The sequence below is a fragment of the Tiliqua scincoides genome, chromosome 4, assembly GCF_035046505.1.
Source record: "Tiliqua scincoides isolate rTilSci1 chromosome 4, rTilSci1.hap2, whole genome shotgun sequence".
Taxonomy (NCBI): domain Eukaryota; kingdom Metazoa; phylum Chordata; class Lepidosauria; order Squamata; family Scincidae; genus Tiliqua; species Tiliqua scincoides.
In genome coordinates, this window is record NC_089824.1 from 108,282,500 (window position 1) to 108,303,592 (window position 21,093).

A 21,093-nucleotide genomic window follows, 5' to 3' on the forward strand; every position below is an offset into this window, starting at 1 on the left:
CCCCAACCCAAAGAAACAAAAGAGCAGTGATGAGGCCTCTGTTGCACACACTTCTGTGGCAACTAGATCTACTAGATCCTTTTCCTCAGCAACCAGGCCCAGGGTTGGTACAAGGCTTTGCAGCACTGCTTTATACTAGTTCCCAAGCAAGGAACATGCTGCTGCCTAACTTGATTTCATACTTTGTTTTTTATTGTGTGTGTTTTTCATTTGGATCATTTCACTTATTTTTTTATTGCTTTTGCAGCCTTCGTGTATTTCGCTTTGGGGTGGAAAGGTTTCTGAGGTTTAATAAAGAATGAACAAATAAAAAGTGTTCTTTCAGAAACTTGGCTATTCTAGCCCGATCGTATTAACGACCTCTGCTTCCTTCATCCTAAGAATGTTTTCTACAAACTGACAATAGTGCCTGAAACTCAGCTGAGCCGGTGCTGGGGATTCAGCGGAATGCGGTGCATGATGTGCAAGTCTAGAGGCTGAGGGAACGTTTATTTTTACCTTTTAGTTGGCCTAAGTTTTCTTGTATTATGTTCAGTTATGGTTGATTATGGCCCACTTCAGAAGTTCTCTCTCCACATTTACTGCATGCGGGGAGATGGGGAGCAGGAGCATGCCAGCTAATAGCAACACCCCTCCCCCATGCTGATGAGTGCATTGCATTCATCACACCTTAACTGCCATGCGTTCCTTAACTTCATGCATTCCTACATCCTTCAGTTGTCAACTGAGACAATCATTGACTGACCGACTGACTGAACAGTCACAGGGTTACAGTCCCTGGAAGCTTCTTATCCCCCCATGATAATTGGGCTCTTCCAATCAACTACTCTCAGCTGTTGACCTTTGAAGTGACACCTTGACAGAAGCAGCACTGCTTAAAGGGAAGCTTCCTTGGGAATTGGGCTCTCCCATGTCTTGAAACTATTTGCAACCTTCACATATTTTCTCTTCTGAAATTGGCAGCTAATGAGCTCCTAAGTGAGAACAAGGTGCTGATTCATCAGTTTAATGACGTCACTTCCTGCTTAATGACATCACTTCTGACCCCCAGCAGGTGCCATGAATGCTATTTGGCCCTCTATATAAAATGAATTTTACAGCCCTGACCTAGCAGGTTTTTGCTCCCCTTCTCCCTGTGAAGACAGAGAATGTGTATGAAGATTTGTGCTGAAGGTTATTTGGATGTTCTTTTGCCTTCAAAATGTGATATGTATCCAAAGCAAGTAAGGCTACTTGGTTAGAAGTTGCACTCAGGTTACTCATCCCACCTTTAAGCACTGCTGTCTATCATATTTTCTGACAAACAGTCTCATTGGTAGTTTGTTGATTTCCAACACTGGAAGTTTGGTTTCATTGCTACACACTCCCACCCTAATTTGCAAGATATTACAAGAAACCATGGACATTTATTTAGAAGATCATCCCACTGACTTCAGTAGGACTGATTCCCAAATAAATGTGCATAAGATCATAGCCTTACAATAGCTCAGAAATAAGCCCCACTTCAGTGGTTCTGTGACCAATGGGGCTCATTGAGTAGGAAGTGAGCATACAATTGCAGCCCGGCAACCTAATCCTATCCAACTCTGGCATAGTGGGGCCACCAGGCTAACACTGTATCTAGCGTTGGAGCTGAGCAGGCAGGAGGTTTCCCTGGGGTAAGGGAATAGTTGTTCCCTTATCCTGTGCAGTGTCCTAGGCTGCACAATAGGGCTACTCGGATCTGCACCAGCTATTTAGCTGGCTCAGAACCAAGTAACCCCATGTAGGGCATTCAGGCCCGGGATGGGAATTAAGATGAGGTGGAGGCCTGCTCCACCATCCCTGTCCCCTCCCAGGCCTGAACTGCCCCCTCCCCACCCTCCTGCACCCCAAAACACCCCCTTCCCACCTCCAGAATGCCACCACCATCCCCCACCCCTCTGCTGTCCAGTGCAACACTTACCTGCCCTGGTAGTCTGTGGGCAGGATGCAGCACCCACAGGATGGTGCAGGCCTTCCCGCCAACACTCACGGGGTGTTGAAAAATGCTTTTACAACACCCAGCACCAGCCTGTGGCCACAGCACCAGCACTGACCGACCATAGGATCAGGCTGTCAATTTGTCAACAAGTCAGATTTCAGAGGTGAATTCTAGTGGGCTGTTTCTTCATCATCTTCCTCTTCCTCCTCCTCCTCCTCCTCCTCTCCTGTCCCTGTAAAGAACGCATATATTGCTGCACCCACCCCTAAGAGCCAGGCCAGCACAGTGCCAGCTGAGAATATACAGAAGCCAATGAGTCCCAGGAAGAGATAGTCGTGGTCATTGAAATGGATATAGCACTTATAATTGAGCTGTTCCTGTGCCTCTTCCAGCATTCTTAAGCCATGCATAAAAGCTGGACTGTAGCAGGTGACATTGTCGGGGTCTGTAGAGAAAACACAGGGATGACAAGGGTTGGCTTGGCTTGAAATATTCGTTTCAAGTTAAGGAACAGTCTGAGCCTGTGACTCCATCCTTTCCAGGTCAAAGACACACCTTTAAACCCACCCTACAACACGATACCCTTTTGGGTTTTTTTGATTGGTCTGTTTGAGATTTATGTTTGCATTCCTAAAGAGATGGGCAGCCCAACCCTAACCGGTGCCCGTGCAGCCTCCACTGCATTCAGTACAGCAATAGAGGCTGCTGGAGGTCTCCCCGAGGGAACATTCATCTCCTTTGCCTGGAGGAAGCCTCAGCAGCCACTATAGGGTTACCCTGGCTTGCACAAGCAAAATCATCTGTGCAATGATTGAGCAGCCCCATGTTGGGAAATCAGACCCAGGAAGGTGGGTAGGATATGGCAGTCGCCACTGCTGCCATTTCTGCCCACACCTCTGTACCCTCACCCACTCTGTTACATCTCCTCCCCACCTCTTTTTGACCCTTCCCCCTCTCTTCCACCAGATCACAGAGCGCCTACATGCTCCAACTGGCATTGGAATCCTCCACACTACCACAACATGCCTTATGACACATTTGCAACAGTGCATGCTCCCATCCCACCAGTGCTAGCTACCTCCGGAATGGGTTCTCAATGGCTGCTCTGTGAGAAGCTGTAGTGAAGAAAATACGTTTGCGATTATCTGAAGGACAACTTGCTCCCTTGGAAACCTGACCACCTAATCACTTGAGAACCTGTTTCAGATGTCCCCGCCATTTGCAATGAGACAAGTGACAATTAGCAATGTGGCTTTTTTCTAGAGTAGTGGTGCTGGATGTTGCAAACATACCATAAAGCACATTTGTGGCACCCTCAGAGTAAGTGGCACTGGCAGGGAGGCCTACTGTGCTGCCCCATCACCCTGCTGAAGAAGCCCTGACTGCCACCAGCAAAAAGGTGAGTGCTGGGTGATGCAGGGGCATGGGGAGGGAGAGGGGGGAGGAATGGGAGGAGGGACTGGCCTGGGAGGAGGGTGGGATCAGCAAAGGAGATCCTATGCCCATGTTGGGCTTCCCTGGACCCACAGGATAGAGTAGTGGCCACAGCTGTAGCCTGTGGTGCCAGGAAGCATAGGACTGGGCTGCCTGGCTGCAACCCTATAGAGCAGTGTTTCTCAAACTAGGTGGGTCATGTAAATTTCAGGTGGGTCCCATTGATTTCAATATTTTATTTTTAATATATCAGACTTGATACTACCATGGTATGTGACTGCATTTGGGGAAATGTTACAGATCTGTACTTTTAACAGGCCATTATATATATGCTTTTAACAATGACAGTAAATGGGATTTATTCCTAGGTAAGTGTGGGTAGGATTGCAGCCTAGGATTGTTTAAAATGTTCCTGCTTGAAGATGTCACTTCCGGTCATGACATCACTTCTGGTGGGTCTTGGCAGATTCTCCTTCTAAAAAGTGGGTCCTGGTGCTAAGAACCGGTGCTGAGAACCACTGCTATGCAGTATACACTTACCTGGGATTAAGTCCCATTAAACTTAGTAGGGCTTCCTTCTGATATGCATCGGATTGCGTTTGGAAGCACCCACATTGTGTCAAACCGACTTTGACTTTTGGGAGGAAAACTTTTGATGAGTTTCAAACTGTTAGGAGCCTTTGGTCAGCACTCAGATTGGGAGCCTAGTTACATTGAATTTTACCTCTTGCAAAGTGCAGCCATCAGCCACCAAGGAAAAAAAACCAGGTTGCCTGAGCCTGCTCTCACATGATAGGCAGCTGCAGTCAAATGGAGCCCCTGAGTTATCAGTAGTACTATCTTGTGCCACCAGCTGACATAGAACAGGGCGTGTCTTATTTCACTTCCAGAAAGAAAGAGGAGCCGTCAGATAGCCTTACATCCAGCATTAAAGTTTAACCTCTGCTCTCACACAAGGCATAGGAGAGATGCAAAATGATGTGTCTGTTTCACACAGACTGTGTTGCTGAGAGGTAGCAAAGCTCAGAAATGGAGCTGCTTTGGCCAGCACAAAAGCTTCCTACCCTCTCTGTCAACCTTTTCACCCTTCCTTGTTTCAATAGTCATGAAGCTGGCCTCGAAAACCATCCTGCAGCATGGCTCTGCCTGTGTACGGGGGTGGGTGGGATGATTCAGAAGGGGTGCAATAGCATTGGTGGAAGAGCTTGGATTTGGAAAAGTTGCAGTGTTTTAGAAATCACATGGGGGTTTGCCACGATCGTCATGACAACACTGTTCACATCTGCATAGTTTGTGAACTGCATTTGAGAAGAATTAAGGGCGCAATCCTAACCCACTTTCCAGCACTGGCATAGCTGTGCCAGTGGGGCATGTGTTGCATCCTGCAGTTGGGGAGCAGTCACGGAGGCCTCCTCAAGGTAAGGGAATGTTTGTTCCCTTACCTTGAAGTTGCATTGCCCTTACCTCCGTGCTGGAAAGTTGGTTAGGATTGCACCCTAAGCCAGACAAATGGGAACCAAAAAGAAACATTTGAGTTGTTTGCCCAACTTTTTCAAAATATACTCCCCATTTATTAACCCTCCACTTATTAACTTATTATCCCCACTACTCCCCAGTTACTAGTTTCTCACTCACTTCAACTCACTCTGGTGCTCTTCACACTTCCACTTGACTTAGGAATAAGGTAACTGCTTCTCCTCCCCCCCACCGCACAGAAGAAAAATGGTGGCTATTCTACATTTCCTTGCTCTAAATATAGGAGTATGGATAGTTTTATTTGAAGTACTCTTTACCAAGAGGGCCGAACAAGTTCAAATTAGTCTCCCCAGACTAGTCCCACTGTCTCATTCAAGTCGCCCTGGAGAAATAACCCTGTCCAGCAAGTGTGAGCCCTACATCTCAGTGGATCACATAGGTCCAGCACTAAAATGCCCAGGGAAATGCCCCCATGTTTCCTGAGCCTGTCTTACTCACCAGTGACTGTGAGCCCGCTCTCTTTCATCCAGCTGCTCAATTCCATGAAGGAGCAGTTGCAGAACCAGGGATTCCCACTCAAGCCCAGGCTCCTCAAGTTGGGCAGTTCCCTGACGGTGCTGGTGTCGATGAACGTCAGGCTGCAACGGCTCACGTCCAGGTGCCTCAGCCATGTGTTGTTAGCGAAGGAGTCTTTCTCTATCTCCACCAGGCTGGGGTTGTCGGACAGCTTGAGCACCACCAGACTACTGAGCTGTGAGAATGTGCTGAATGTCACCTGCGTGAGGTTGTTGAAACTGAGGTCCAGGTAGACCAGCTCAGTGATGCTGACAAAAGTGAAATCCAGGTCCTCACCTAGACTGTTGCCGCTGCAATCTAAATAGATCAAGTCACTGAGGAAGTTCAGCTCCACTGACGGCAAATAGCTGAGTTTGTTCTGAGCCAGAATCAGCTGCCTGGTGTCCAGTGGGATCGTGGCTGGGAACTCTTCCAGCTGCTTGCCTGTGCAGTTCACAGCCAGGTACTGGCAATTGCATTCCTTGGGGCAGCTCACACCTTTGGCTATCCAGCTGATTGCAACAAGAAGCACCATCCACATGCTCTGGGACCTGTTTGTCGGGGGCAGGATGCAGTACCTTGAGCAGCAGCACATATCTCTCTTTGCAGCCTGGTGGCCTCTGTGCCATTCTGGGAGAAAGGCCATTTCTTCACAAGGGGAGTTGTCTGTTTCCTGGAAGGCTCTTTGCTCATCAGGACCTCTGGCAAATTGCCGGCTTCAGCACCTGGGACAGAGAGCTCATCTTCTTGAAAGGTCCGAATAGTCTCTTGCCACTGGGAGCATCTCTATGTCAGGTTCACTGCTAGTTGACACTTGTGTGACATCCCCAGGTAAGATCATGAATAGACAAGGTTTGGACATTGTATGCCAGTTCAAGGTGTGTGTGTGTTTGTGTGTGTACTAAGTGATTGGTGCATGATTCCAGGATACCTGGACAAATTTTGTGAAGGAACTTAATTTAGGGCCCAGTCTTATCCAACTTTCCAGTGCAGATGTAGCTGCAGTGCAGCCCTGAGGTAAGGGAACATTTGTTCCCTTACCTTGAGGAGGCCTCTGCGACTGCCTCCCCACCACAGAATATACCTCCACCACAGCAGATACCTCACTGGCACAGTCACATCAGTGCTGGAAAGTTGGATAGGATTGGGCCCTCAGACTTCCCCCTTCTCCATCTGTTATTTGTTAGAAGTGCCCCAGGGGATGTGGGTGTTTATAAATGGAGACTGGATGGACATGAGATTGAACAGGGCCAGTGTATTGTATTTAAGAGACTACATCTTATGGAAGCCCCATTTAGTTGCCACTAGTCTTTCTCTTTCACTTCAATTTTATGCACACTTACTTGCAAGTAAGCACCATTTTACATAATGGGAATTATTTTTGAGTAAACGCACATAGGACTGTAATGTATGTAAATGTACAAGAGTGATTTTCAAATTCTTTCTGTCTAAAGGTAGTCACTTGGTGGGCCCAGAACCTAAAAGTTTTTTCTGGCAACTTTGGGAGATACTACATAACTTTGAGATTTTGCTAACACTGGGTGCTTCTTCAAAATACATCTCTGAGGATTCTCGTGTCTTTGCCACCTAGAGGAGCCTATCTGTCAGAGATTGAATTTTCATCTCTGGCTCCTAGGAGCAATATGTTTTTGTTTTGCAAGAGATTTTGTGTAATGAGAGTGTATCAGCTGTCGAAGTTGTGCTTTATGGAGCAATTGGAAAATGTTTGCTGGGCACAGCTATACCAAGGTCTGATATTAGTATATCTCGTGTCTCCAAGTGTTAGTCTATCATCATGATCATCATCATCCATTGAAGTCTGAATGGTCTACACAATTTGAAGTGTGATGGGACTTTGATGGTGGTCAGGATGCATAGAAACAGTCCAGAAGGAAGTCAGGAGGATTGTAGGCAAAGCTGTGGCCAGGGGTAGTTGAGCCTTTACTCAAGTTGAGCCCCTGTGGCCAGGGGAAGTTGAGTGAAGACCAGAAGTGATTGTGAGGAGCTCCAGAAGGATCTCTCCAGACTGGCAGAACGGGCAGCAAAATGGCAGATGCGCTTCAATGTCAGTAAGTGTAAGGTCATGCACATGGGGCAAAAAATCAAAACTTCACATATAGGCTGATGGGTTCTGAGCTGTCTGTGACAGATCAGGAGAGAGATCTTGGGGTGGTGGTGGACAGGTCGATGAAAGTGTCGACCCAATGTGTGGCGGCAGTGAAGAAGGCCAATTCTATGCTTGGGATCATTAGGAAGGGTATTGAGAACAAAATGGCTAATATTATAATGCCGTTGTACAAATCGATGGTAAGGCCACACCTGGAGTATTGTGTCCAGTTCTGGTCGCCGCATCTCAAAAAGGACATAGTGGAAATGGAAAAGGTGCAAAAGAGAGCGACTAAGATGTTTACTGGGCTAGGGCACCTTCCTTATGAGGAAAGGCTATGGCGTTTGGGCCTCTTCAGCCTAGAAAAGAGATGCCTGAGGGGGGGCATGATTGAGACATACAAAATTATGCAGGGGATGGACAGAGTGGGCAGGGAGATGCTCTTTACACTCTCACATAACACCAGAACCAGGGGACATCCACTAAAATTGAGTGTTGGGAGAGTTAGAACAGACAAAAGAAAATATTTCTTTACTCAGTGTGTGGTTGGTCTGTGGAACTCCTTGCCGCAGGATGTGGTGTTGGCATCTGGCCTAAACGCCTTTAAAAGGGGATTAGACAAGTTTCTGGAGGAAAAATCCATTACGGGGTACAAGCCATGATGTGTATGCGCAACCTCCTGATTTTAGAAATGGGTTATGTCAGATGCAAGGGAGGGCACCAGGATGAGGTCTCTTGTCACCTGGTGTGCTCCCTTGGGCATTTGGTGGGCCGCTGTGAGATACAGGAAGCTGAACTAGATGGGCCTATGGCCTGATCCAGTGGGGCTGTTCTTATGTTCTTTATACCACACTTTGGTATCAAACATGCATTACCTCATCAATCATAGGAGAGATGCAATGTGTTTCTGTTCTGACAAATCCCAATCCAAGCTCTACCTGGAGAATTATGCGCACTTTAAGCAAATTAGCTCCCCTTCTTTCCCCCCAACAAATGACCCTGGTTCTGCCCTGCAGTCCTGCTAGACCCCACCTCCAGGGTAGCTCACCTGTTCAACCTGCGGAGGTCCTCTCTCCTGCCAGCAGCCTCCCACCACTACAGCAGACCCTTGGTCCTCAGCAGGTCTTGGGCACAGCAGCCACCCACCAAACTCCAGTGTCTCCAGCAGTCTGTTCCAGTAGTCAAGAAGTCAGTCAGAGTATCCAGGGCAAAGTCAATAAGCCAAGTCACAGTCCGAGGTCAGATTACAAAGTCAATAAGCCAAGTAAGTCAGTCTCCTCTCCACCCTGCACTCCTTCTACAACCCACACCCCCTTCCTCAGGTGCTCCTTATATCCCTGAGGGCCCTATTGCCTTCAAGTGGCTGCAGCTGTGCAGCACACTCTGCTGGATGCCCAGGCCTTATCCTTAAAGGGGCCACTGCTGACACCACATCTACCTCCTGGCCAGATCTGGCCAGAGATTCCAATACAGTTTCTCACTGCTCTGTATGATGTTATTGTTAACAGTTGGAAGCCAGGATAGGTGAGCAAAGTTAATGTCTCTTGTATGTAGTAGACCAAGAGAAGAGGAGACGTAAGGGAGGCACAATGGCTCATTGACAGAGCACCTGTTATGCATATACAAGGTTCAGATCCCAAGATTTCTACTTAAAATGATCTCAGGTAGCAGGACTGAAAAATTTCCCTAAACCAGCAGGGTGAAGAACTGTACATAATGGGATGGCAGGGGAAGTGAGGGCGTGCAATTATTTTAGGAACATGGGCTCCATGTGACTCTTACAGTCAACAATGCTATAACCTTGGCTTCACCCTTTTTCCTGCTTCCCTTCTTTCTTCCCAGGAATACAAATGACTGATTGGGATATCCTACTGTAGATCTTGCCATGCTGTTGACTTCGTCACATGGAGGAGGCCACATGGCCAAAAAACTGCATATCTCAGCACTAGAGGGGGTTTTGAGAGGGTAATTTCTTTACTGTCAGTAGTTATGTTCAGTTCTTCATGTACTCTTGTCCTGTTCTTCATGCTCTCTTGTCCTGACTGTTGAAGAAAATGTTCACAATGTTTTCACCCAGAGAGAGTACTGTATGTGCTTACTCAGTTTCCCAGAATGTCCTATAGCACAATCCAATAGAAGACTGAGAGCAGCAGACCTCCCAATCCTCTGCTATAAGTCCTCTTAATGGCAGCACAAATATTGTGCCATTATTGTGCATGTTTGAGCCACTGGTGGAAACAGTTGGAGGTTCTATGTGCCTGACATACACTGACCCAGCCCACATTGAAACAGGTAAAGTGATAGTGGAGGTAGGTTGTGGGCAGTTCAGGGAAGGTGTGGTGTGGGGAAGTCAGAGGTTCAGGGACTAGAGGAGGTGGATTCTGATGGCAGCAGCAAGCACCAGGATTCTATCCCTGTTTTTTTTCAACCCGATAGACCCCCTGCCTCAACTTTACACTAGCAAAATAGCTGGTACAGGTCAAGCTAGATCCACTGGAGACCATACAGTCTACTGAGAGGTAACTAAGTAAAATGTTTACTTACCTGTCCCAGGCCATCTGGTTGCCCCCCCCCCAACACTGCATACAGTGCAAGCTCTACCTGTGGAAGATGGTGGGGCATAGGATTGGGCTTAGGCTGCAATCTTATACTTTCCTGGGAGTAAGCTCCATTAAACACACTGGAACTTATTTCTAAGTAGACATGCATAAGAATGTGCTGCTATGCATATACATTTGAGCTGCTGCTCAAATACTGGAGCAGCTCTCACCCTCAGCCTTTTACAACAGAACATTTACATGTATTTGTTTATATGTTTCTTCCCTTCCCACCCACCCCCAAATGCATGCCAACTTTGAAAACAGTTGTAAAACTGTTCTGGGGGAGGGGCACCCACCATACCTGTTTTTTTCCCCACCATGTCAGAAACTTGCAGAATTGGATGGATTCCCCCCCCCCCCCAATTTACTGCGGAGCAGAAGAATGTGTGCCTTTTCAGGGCAGTGAAGGTATTCAAATTTCTCCTTCTACATTTCAAATTCAACATCTCTGTTCATGTTCACATGAATTTCTCATAGTGTGGCAAAACAGAATTCACAAGACATTCCTAACAATGTAGACTGTCCAGACTTTCAAATACTGGGGAAAAAACTTTCAAGAAACATGTTCTTTACTTTATCCATATAACAACCAAGGAGAAGAGAGCCTTGAGTAGATCCTCTGAATTTGATTAAAAATAATTTGATCTTCAGAGGATTTGTATTGCTCTCTCTCACACACACACACCCCAAACCAATCTAGTGGGGAAAATATAGCAACATTAATATAATAAGCAACCTGTTTGTGGAGATATTATATATCAGGGGACTCCAAACTCTGGCCCAGGGGCCAAATCTGGCCCTCAGGAGGATTTTATCTGGCCCCCGATGTTCCCCAGCTTCTCAGGGCTAAAAATAACTCAAAAGATGCACTTCTGCCACTAGAGGTGCCAAATGTAATGCAATGTAATGGGAACAAATTATTCCATTACATTCTATGACATTCAGCACATCTAGTGGCTGAATGAGATATATACTGATGCTGAGAGACCTGAAATATAAATATAAACATAAGGTTCCTTAAAAAGGAGCAGAAACTGAGACCAAAAAAAGTTTGAGATCTGCATTGTAGGTTGCTTGATGCTTTTTCAAAATCCATTCACCCCTTGTTCTGTGCAAATGAATTTTGCCCTCTGCTCCCTCCACTCCTACCCACATATTGTATTCAATCAAACTCTCAGCACATCGGTCCTCTATGTATTTATTATTTATTTTCCAGCCCTCAACACTTTGTCAGATGCATGATGCGGCCCTTGTGCTGAAAATTTTGGAGACCCCTGATATATATTAAGATTCCAGCAACCACAGTAACATGGAACCAGCTGTGGACACCAAAAGGATTGGAGGGATGACCCTGTTTTTTTCGTCCCCAGGTAGAGAAGGAGGACCTAACAGGAGCTGCTTCCCCAGGGCTGTTCTGCTTCTTCTTCTACCTTGAGGTGGTAACAACCTCCTTGATAATGGCAACAACCACAGTGAAGCAAGCTTTGCTGTTTGAGGACAGCGACTTTGACTTTCAGTGCCAGTAAGCTTTCTCTTCAGCTGTAGGAGGTAACTGCAGTCTAATCCAACCCTGGCATGGCCCAGATCTTAGAGGCAGGACCCAACTTTTTCCCAATAACAGAGTGGGATTTGTTCCCCTTGTACTGCCCCTTGCCTTACCTTTTTTGGCATTACCTTCTTGTTTTGGAAGCTTTTCTCGCCTCACTTCCTCTTAACCAAATTTCAAGGACTGCATCCTTCCCAAGTCCCTTGCAAAGGCCCTCACCATGTGCTCGGCAGGTGGAACCCAAAAGGACCAGTCAGATACCACACTAGCTCACCAGGGCTCCCCACCAACCCGTCTCCCCATCCAGTGTCCAAGGCAATATCTTTATGTGCTCTGTTAATGAAGGAAAAGATCTTCCATGAAAGGAGGCAAAACTACTCCTGAAGGATTTTGTAATAAAACAAAAGGGCCACAATGATGGTCCTTTCCACATTAGATCTGAAACGTCCAACAGCTTCAATGCAGCAGCTCTAAATCATTTTCTGCTCCTCATCCTCTGAATCATCATGCATCTTCACTACAGGGTGGTAATATATCACTGTGCTTATACCAACCAGCCCGGCTACCAAAGTTCCACCAAAAAAGATACAGAAGGCAATCAGCGTCATGAAGATGAAATCGTTTTTTTCTAAGTGCGTAAGGCACTCAAAATGAAGTGTGTTTTCTGCTTCAAAGAGTGTGAGTCCATACAAGCTCTCTGGTTTGTGGCAGATAACGTCACTGGCATCTGTTGGGGAAAAAACACAAGATGAGGGCATTCACTTTCAGCATTTTACACAGTGACTGGTAAGCCTGTAATCAAATTGCTTGTTGACAGATGGAAGGCAAGAAACAAATGGATGAAAGAACTCTGGGGAGGTGCAAAGGACTCACAGAGGATTCCCTGTCCTACATTGATCTGATTCATCTCCTCTTGTGCCCTCTAATTGCTGGGTACTTGAAGCATTTTTTGTTTATGTGAACAAATCCTGGGGCCGGCCCATCTATGAGGCCAACTGAATTGGTTGCCATAGACAGCAGATTGATGAGGGGTGCCCACTTCTGTCTGCCTGCTTGTCTCCACTGATCCTCCTCCTCTTTCTCTTTCCATTCCTTGGATTGGAAAAGGAAAGGGGAGACAGAGCACAAGTGTGGAGGAGGGGAGAGCAGTGGGCTAGTGCATTGGGGGAGCAGAAGCTGGCACGTCACCAGCTGAGGCAGACAGCATTTGGCATGCTGCCTCAGGCTCCAGGTGGCTTTGGGCCAACCCTGAGTCAAAGATTAACTCTGTTAGCTCAGGGTAGGGAGATTGTTAGGCAGCAGTGGCAGACCTACCATTAAATCAAAGGGGCAAATGCCCTAGGTGTGGAGCAGCATGTGCCTCTAGGACCATGTGGAAGCCTCTCTGAGGCTCCCAGTGTGGCTCCCAGTTTGCCGGAAGCAGTTTATTATTAACAGTATTTATACTGTTAACAGGAGACTTCCTCGACGTGTCCTGGAGTTGCGCAAGTCTCCATGTGCTCCAGGTAAATGCTCCAGGGCGGGGGGGGGGGGTTGATAGCATCCTGTAGGGGACGCCAATCACGAACCTTTGCCCCAGGGCATGGGGCAGGGGAGGTTCACCACTCTTAGGCAGTAAGACAGTTAATACACAAACAGAACCTTTAGTCTGTCAAAATTGCCCAACACCAGTTACACTCAACGCTGAGACTTTAGCAGATGGGAAACCTGGAAAGCTTTCAGAAGTGAAATCCTTATAAATCACAGTGTCCTCCCAAGCCCCCCAAATGACTTTAAATTGGTGCTGCTAAACACAATGAGGAGAAAACACATCCTTTCTCCAAGAATCTTAGAGCCCAATCCTGAGCTCTTTAATGCCAGCTCCAGCAGCGCCGGCTGGTGGTAAGTAGTATTGGGGTGGGGGGAGGTGGAAAGTGGGTGGAATGGGGCAGGGGGAAAGACAGGGTGGAGGGAGGAACTGGGGCAGGAGAGGGTGGGATTGGCAGAGCTCTGTTCCACTGGATCCTGAACTCCATGTCAGGTTGGAGGGCCTGACACAGTCTTTCAACTCTATGCTGGTGAGAAGCCCCATTGCAGGGCTTGGGGTTTTCCTCCAGGAGACCTTTGGTTGTTGCAGGGGAGCCGCAGGATGCAGCGATAGCCACTTTGGTGTTGCTTCATCCAGTGGTGGCACTCCCTTTAGGACTGGGCTTCCCACAACATAAACCAAATCAGTGCCCTCCTCAAAGATCAAATCCTGAATAATAGTTGCTTTATTATGAATGTATTTATTTATAACCTTAGTCCCAGCACCATATAAGAAAAACTTGTAAACCATGTGCATGATTTATATGAAGTTGCCATACACAATCAACTAGTTGATCCACCTTGTTCTCCAACAGTCAGGGAGGTGGAAAAATCTTTCCCATATCTACTTCCGGGCAGCCCAATCCTATCCTCCCTTGCAGCCCTGGGTACAGCGGTGCCAAAATGGCTACCGCTGTATCCAACAAGGCCAGGGAGGCTGCCGGAGGTCTCCTCAAGGGAAGGGGACTTTTGTCCCCTTACCCCATGTAAAGTCCTGGCCCCAGCAATGGGGCTACTTGAATCTGTGCCAGCAGTTTTGCTGGCGCTGACTCAAAAAACCGTGTTGTGCTTTGCAGCCCAATGCAGGGCGTAGGATCTGGCAAAGGCCCCTGTGCAGGTCCCATCTCTCTCCCAGGTAAGACCCCTGTTCCCCTTTCCTCTGTCCCTCCTCTCCCCCAGAATGCCTCCCCAGAAAGTTTTACAGTACATTTACAACACCCAGAGCCAATAGTGCACACACACTGCTGGCACAACAGCCCACAGGATTGGGCTGTGGATTGAGCCTAAGTTGCATTCAGCTGGAGATGCCATCTTGTCCTTGCTAGTGGGGAAAGGGGGAGTTATGGTGCTTTTTGACTAGTGCTTCCAAAGCAAAGGGAAGGTGGTCAAAGCCTGAAAGTTGTTGTCTCGTCCTACTCTGTCCTGATTCCTAGCAATGAAGCAAAGGCTAAGAGCTGTTTCCACTTTGCCAGCTTCCTCTCTGCTGCCATCATTGTGCTGCAAGCAACACAGCCATGTGAGACTTCCAAGACCTCCGGGTCTTTGTGAGGGAGGAGGGGCAGTGTAGCTCTGTCATCACAGCAACAGGATTGCTGACATATAGGTGATTTCTATATGTTAGGTTGATGTGGCTGCAACTGCATCCAAGTCCTGGCCATGAGATAGGCATCTGACCGGTCGTGGCACCTTCTGCCTGCAAAGAAATAATCTGCCCTTGAGTTTTGTCCAAGGGTGCAGATTACAGGCTTCTGCCTAGTTTGCTGCATGTATATATGCTGAAAATCGTAACTGCTTGGGACTTTTCAGCCATGTGTGCCATGGATATGCACGCAGTGAAACATACATGTGGTGCTTTGCCAAGTTTGATACCTCCCTCAGGGAACTTTGTGTAGAAAAGAATCTCATTTGAAGCTGCTCTGATCAGTAACCACATCACAACTGAGCCTAGTTTCTTGAACTCCTGTACCTATAACTAGTACTTGGTCTGTCAGTGAAATGACTGATTCCGATCGAAGCAGCCCAGTGTTATGCCAGGATGGCTGGGAGAGGGATCAGGATATGGTCTAGATTGTCCAGACCAGTCCCACTCCCTCCTGGGCCCAGTCCACCCACCAGTCCACCCCCCACCCCAAAAAATGCCCCAATCCACCCTCCTACCACCCTCTGTACCACCCATGTGATGGCTGCCCTAGCTGGCAGAAACTTACCATTCACCAGTCCAGATCTGGTGCGGGGAGCTGGTGCATGTCCTTGTGCCAGGCTCTTCGGCTTACAAGGAGATGTAAATGTGCTTTCCAGCACTTTTGTGACACTCCTGGACTAGCACAAGGAACTTATGCTGGCCAATCGAGTCCTCCTCGATTGCGTTCTCCTTTTGTTAACCTATCTGAGGGCCATCACATATTTTTTGACAGCAAACCTGAGGTTGTGACTGGTTTACACTTGTTAGGAGCTTTGCAAGCCAATCTGGGCTCTCTGATTAGCGTACTTGTACAAATCATATGTTTCTAAACACACTTGTCTTATTCACAAACTAGGCTATTAGATGTTTACATTAAAAAGGTGAATAAAAAAATGTAGTGTGTGGATATAGTATTAGAATAAGGTAATGCTTAGGTTCAGCATCCTATCTCCACTGGAGTGCATGAAGAGGAGAGAGAGGTGCAAACATGGGGCCACCCAGATATAGCAAGGAACTACCTGAACATTTCTAAACTTTCCTTAAAAACAAAACAAAACTTTAAGGGGGCAAGAACTCCATAAATGGAATGAAGAACAACCACTCTTCATTCTGCCTATGCATACATAAGACCTTTATTGGCATAGATAAAGGAAATACAGAACAACAAACAAACATCCAGAACACACACACACACACACACACACACACACACACACACAAACCCCCCAATAAAATAAAACAATCATAAACATCCAATACCCCCTCCCCCCATTTACCATAATATAGCAGAAGACCCAGAATTCCGTCCTGCCAGAATCCCAGAAACAAAGTTGGCAACCTTGTCCAGAGAGTCAGTTTCCTCTATAGAAAGAAGAGTTTGTAATTTAAATGAATCCTCCCAACCCTGCATTTTGTTCAGCAGTGGAGCCAGATAGTGCTTACGAAGGGTGTCATGCAGTGGGCAATAAAAAAAATGATGGGATGAGATTTTTGATATGTTTAGGACTGCATTCCGATGAGAAACCCATGAATGCTTGTAGTGGAAATTAATGCCTAAATATCGGAATGTCTTTATCTGTTCCATTTTGTTGCCCATAAATGACCATTTAAATGGTTTCCAATTGCTGGCAAACACCATGATTTTAGATTTAGAGTAGTTAATCTGTAACTTGTTGGATGTAAAATACTCTATAGATTTATTAAGTAGATGTTTTAAGCCAATTCTTGTTCGAGAAATAAGAGCTGCATCATCTGCATACAGTAATAGCGGCACTAGACAGGACCCAAGTATCGGGCAGTGACCATCCACTGTCTTCAAGGCTGGGGCTAAATCATTCAGGAACAGGTTAAATAGCATGGGAGCCAGAATGCATCCCTGCTTAACCCCTTTGTTTATAGCAATGGGGTGTGTGAGGCTACCACTCCAGGTATATCTGACTTTACATGATGTGTTGGAGTATAAGATCTTAATTAACATCAATAGTCTTTTATCAATCCCCATGCTGGCTAATTTAGACCAAAGAAGATCTCTATCAATGGAATCAAACGCCTATAGAAGGAAGATGTTAATGAGATAGCAATTCCTAGAGAGGTTAAACACAACTTACCACAGTCATTTCTTGTCAAGAGTTAGGCAGGGCCAAGCAGGAGAAGGATTAATAGAAAACAGCATTATTTATTTGAAGTCTAGAGAGGAGAAGGAATGGTGGGGAGGAGGGAAAGGGAAAGATAAAGAAAGAAACCAGAGTAGAATCAAAAAGGTTTGAAACACAGTGAGTGACTGCTGCTTTACTACAATTGGGGCATGATTATTCCAGAAACTGGAAAGAGTCTTGCAGAACTCAGTGTCAGGAAATTATGGACAATACAGGTCGTCCCTCATTATCCACTGGGGTTCCATTCTGGAACCCCTAGTTGATTTAAAGAAAAAATCTGTGGATTAAAAAACAGTGGAAACATAGATTTAAAGACTTACTTCCAGGTTTCTTGCCCCTCTATTCCTCCTAATGGAATAAGGTCTTGCCTTGACATCCACAGAGGTTTGATTCTTGGACTCCCTGCTGATACCATAAAATGTATTAAATAAAAGCAGTTTAAAAAAAACACAAAGGTGTTCCTTTACAACTGTGGTTTAAAAGCAGTTTTTCTTACTGTTGTAGCAATTAGAAATGCAAAGGATCCCCTGCCTTTGCCTAGCTCAGCTGAAGAAAGGAATGATCACTTGCATGACTCTCTACAACAGTAAGAAAAGCAGATTTTTAAACTAAAGGGATGCATTTTTCCCCTTCTCCAGGGATCAGCACATTCCTTCTCATTTGCAGAGGCCATTTGTGTTGAGACAAAGCTGTGTATAAAAATCCGTATAAAAAAAAGTTGGGCCTGTATATGGGAAACAGGGCCCTGCACCCAAAAGAGCTTTATCCAGAAATAAACCATATGGAGTCCAGTTGGCTCAGAAAAACATGGAAAGCAGCTGGAAGAAAAGTGGGGAATTGAGAATAGGCTCCTATTATGCCCCAAAAGCATATTACTTTGATGCAGGGCATGTTTACTCTGAAAATATTGGATAGGCACAGGGAAAGGAGAAGGGTAAAAAGAGACAAAGAGTTAAATGATAGGGAAAATACTGAGAACAAAAAAAGACAGAAAGATACAAGAGGCAAAGGAAAACTGGAAAGAAGATGGCAGGGAAGAATAATGGAAAGACAGAGAGAAAAGGCACAAATGAATCAAAGAGAGGAAAAAAGATTGGAGGATAAAATGAACAGAAAAACATATACAGGAATGTAGAGCAGACACCATATATCCAATACATAAAAGCAAGCAAATATTTGAAGAGGCTACCATAGTTAGATGCTGCAATAATATGTTGCAGGTCCCTACTTGTATGTGTGCATTTTTGATATATAAAATAAGAACACTTCCCATAAATATTACTACTGTAATAGTAATATTACTGTATTGTAATATTACTGTAAGAAGCTTCCTCTCTTGTTGCAGAAACAGGATGTCTCCATTAGCCATGTCTCACTACATACAGTTGAAGTCTTTCGTATGTGTGTAATTTGAACCTCGATCTGTAACAGGGGTCAAGAACTGCCAGCTAGATTCTAGATCAGGGGTGCTCATTATGTCGATCGCGAGCTACCAGTCGATCGCGAGGTGAAATGAGTCGATCGCAGGCTTCTCTCCCGTCCACGCATCCCTAGGAGTGAGCCCCTGGCAGGCTTGTGAGCCCAGGGAGCGAGCCTAGGGAGCAAGTCCAGGGAGCCTAGGGAGTGAGCACCTGGCAGGCTCCTCCCTGGGAGAGGAGGCGCTGGCAGGCTTTTCTCCCATCCACGCATCCCTGGGAGTGAGCCCCATTGACTCTACTGGGGCTGACTTACCTTTCCCCTGTTTTTGCACTGGTATGTATGCAGATCTTCCCCCCCCCCCCACTTCCATCTGTTGGTTCTGTGTGCAAGGGGTTTTGCACTGGTCTTGCTGTGATGTCTATACAGAGATCTTCCCTCCCCCACACCTTTCCCCTGCTTTTCACTGGTATGTATGGAGATCTGCCCTCCCCCCCCCACTTCTATCTGTTGGTTCTGTGTGCAAGGGGTTTTGCACTGGTCTTGCTGTGATGTCTATACAGAGATCTTCCCTCCCCCACACCTTTCCCCTGCTTTTGCACTGGTATGTATGGAGATCTGCCCCCCCCCCCCACTTCCATCTGTTGGTTCTGTGTGCAAGGGGTTTTGCACTGGTCTTGCTGTGATGTCTATATAGCAATCTTCCCTCCCCCACACCTTTCCCCTGTTTTTGCACTGGTCTGTATAGAGATCTGTTCCCCCCCCCCCCCCCACACACTTGTATTGGAATCATGGAAGATCTGGTGAGGAGGTAGATGTGGTGTCAGCAGTGGCCCCTTTAAGGGTAAGGCCTGGGCATCCAGCAGAGTGTGCTGTACAGCTGCAGCCACTTGAAGGCAATAGGGCCCTCAGGGATATAAGAGCACCTGAGGCAGGAAGGGCTCCACATATTTAATAATAATAATAATAATAATAATAATAATAATAATAATAATAATAATAATACTTTATTCCACCATCCACCATGACTGATGAACATTTGGAAGTGTGCTTGAGGCTGGCTGTCAGCAGCTACTGTCCGGACTATGCGTCCTTGGCTGATTCACTTCAGTGCAAGTCATCAAAGTAAACTCAAGTAATTACAAAAAATGTTTATAGTTAATTATGTTGTGTTGTGCAATATTGGCTCATGTGGTTATGCAAGGTACACCAACATACATTGTACACATAAATGTTATATGTTATGATGGTGTGAACATTGTAAAAAACTCTGGTCTCCGGGCCTTGCTGGGTTTAAAAGTAGCTCTCGAGCCAAAAAAGTGTGAACACCCCTGTTCTAGATCTTGTCTTTGATGAATGTGTTATGAAGCCTGTAAATATTCATTCAAGTTGTCTGTGTCCAGGGTTGTAGAAGTGACTCGAGAAAGCAATCCAGTGTCTACAAACAGAGTAAACCATTCCACAGAATTATGAAGAAGCATAATTTATCACACAGAAAGGACTCACGTGTAAACTGAACAGGAGACTCCTTCATCCAGGCACAAAATTCCAAGAAGTCACAGTCACAATGCCAGGGGTTACCATTTACTCCAACTTGATGAAGGTTGTGCAGGTGTTTGACCAAGTCACCACTGAGGTAAGTCAAGCCACAGTTACTCAGATCCAGATATCTCAGCATGGTATTACCTCCAAAGCTTTTGTCCTTTATCTCTTTCAAGGATCGGTTGCCTGAGAGATTGAGGAAGAGCAACTTGTTCAATTGTCTGAATGTGTAGGCGGTTATGTAGGAGATATTGTTGTAACTGAGATCCAGGTATGTCAATTGGGTCATATCAGGAAATGAAAATGGGTAGTTCATATTTAGCTGGTTATGGCTGCAGTCCAGGTAGATCAGTTCATTTAGATAGCTAATTTCTAACTGTGGTAAGCAGGTGAGATTGTTGTCAGCCAGATTCAACTTCTTGGTAGGCAGCGGAATTGTGGTCGGAATGCTTCGTAAGTTCTTTCCCGTGCAGTTCACTTCCCAATTTTCACAGGTGCACTCTGGTGGGCAACCAAGACTCTTTTCTGGCCATCTGAGTCCAATTAAAAGAGCCAACCACAAAGGTGTAGAAATATGAAAAGCAGTCAAGACAAAATACCTCATCTTGAGTATTTTCCTTCTTTACCCAGGGTGGGAGAATGTTTGCTTTCTTCCAAACTTCAAGATTAAAGGAGAACCAGTTGCTGCTGGGACAGCTCTGTATCATCTGAGTTTTTACCTGTTAACTTTATGACATCATCAGCTTGCCCATGAAATGAGTGATGATGCATCTATTGTGATACCCAGGGAGACCTGCCTAGAATTGATCATAAGTTCTGTGTTTTAACAAATGCTCATCTCTTTTACAAAAATCTTTGTATATCTTACATACCTTCCAGTCTTTCATAGGTGAAAATAGGGACACCTGATGCTCCTGTAATAATCACACACAATCAAAATGAACCTCACCCATTTGCTTGCAAAATGACTGGCTGTGCAGTACATAATTCTTTAAGACCAAACTACACATTATGTAAAGCATGTCAATGGCCCAGTATATCTCCAGAGGCA

General features: G+C 46.0%; 2 protein-coding genes across 2 annotated transcripts; both read right to left on the bottom strand.

The window, feature by feature from the left end:
- Window positions 1–2,133: 2,133 nt before the first annotated feature.
- LOC136648416 (leucine-rich repeat-containing protein 52-like) lies at window positions 2,134–5,969 on the bottom strand. Its single transcript, XM_066624525.1, has 2 exons — window positions 5,372–5,969; window positions 2,134–2,408 (listed from the first exon to the last, which is right to left on the bottom strand). Exons 1-2 carry the CDS (start codon window positions 5,967–5,969, stop codon window positions 2,134–2,136), a joined length of 873 nt encoding a protein of 290 aa, XP_066480622.1.
- A 6,182-nt stretch (window positions 5,970–12,151) lies between these two features.
- Window positions 12,152–20,646, bottom strand: LOC136648417 (leucine-rich repeat-containing protein 52-like). Its single transcript, XM_066624526.1, has 4 exons — window positions 20,027–20,646; window positions 19,052–19,067; window positions 16,873–16,978; window positions 12,152–12,408 (listed from the first exon to the last, which is right to left on the bottom strand). The coding sequence occupies exons 1-4, from the start codon at window positions 20,644–20,646 to the stop codon at window positions 12,152–12,154; spliced, it is 999 nt and encodes a 332-aa protein (XP_066480623.1).
- Between the last annotated feature and the right edge of the window lie 447 nt (window positions 20,647–21,093).

Bases quoted from the DNA above. Each gene is read 5' to 3' on its own strand.
- LOC136648416 (XM_066624525.1), bottom strand. From the start codon at position 5,969: ATGTGGATGGTGCTTCTTGTTGCAATCAGCTGGATAGCCAAAGGTGTG. The intron at 2,409-5,371 runs GTGAGTAAGACA...TTTTCTCTACAG, and splicing joins GAGCGGGCTCACAGTCACTG to ACCCCGACAATGTCACCTGC.
- LOC136648417 (XM_066624526.1), bottom strand. From the start codon at position 20,646: ATGAGGTATTTTGTCTTGACTGCTTTTCATATTTCTACACCTTTGTGG. The intron at 12,409-16,872 runs GTAAAGTCAGAT...TTTCCCCAACAG, and splicing joins CTTATACTCCAACACATCAT to ATGCCAGTGACGTTATCTGC.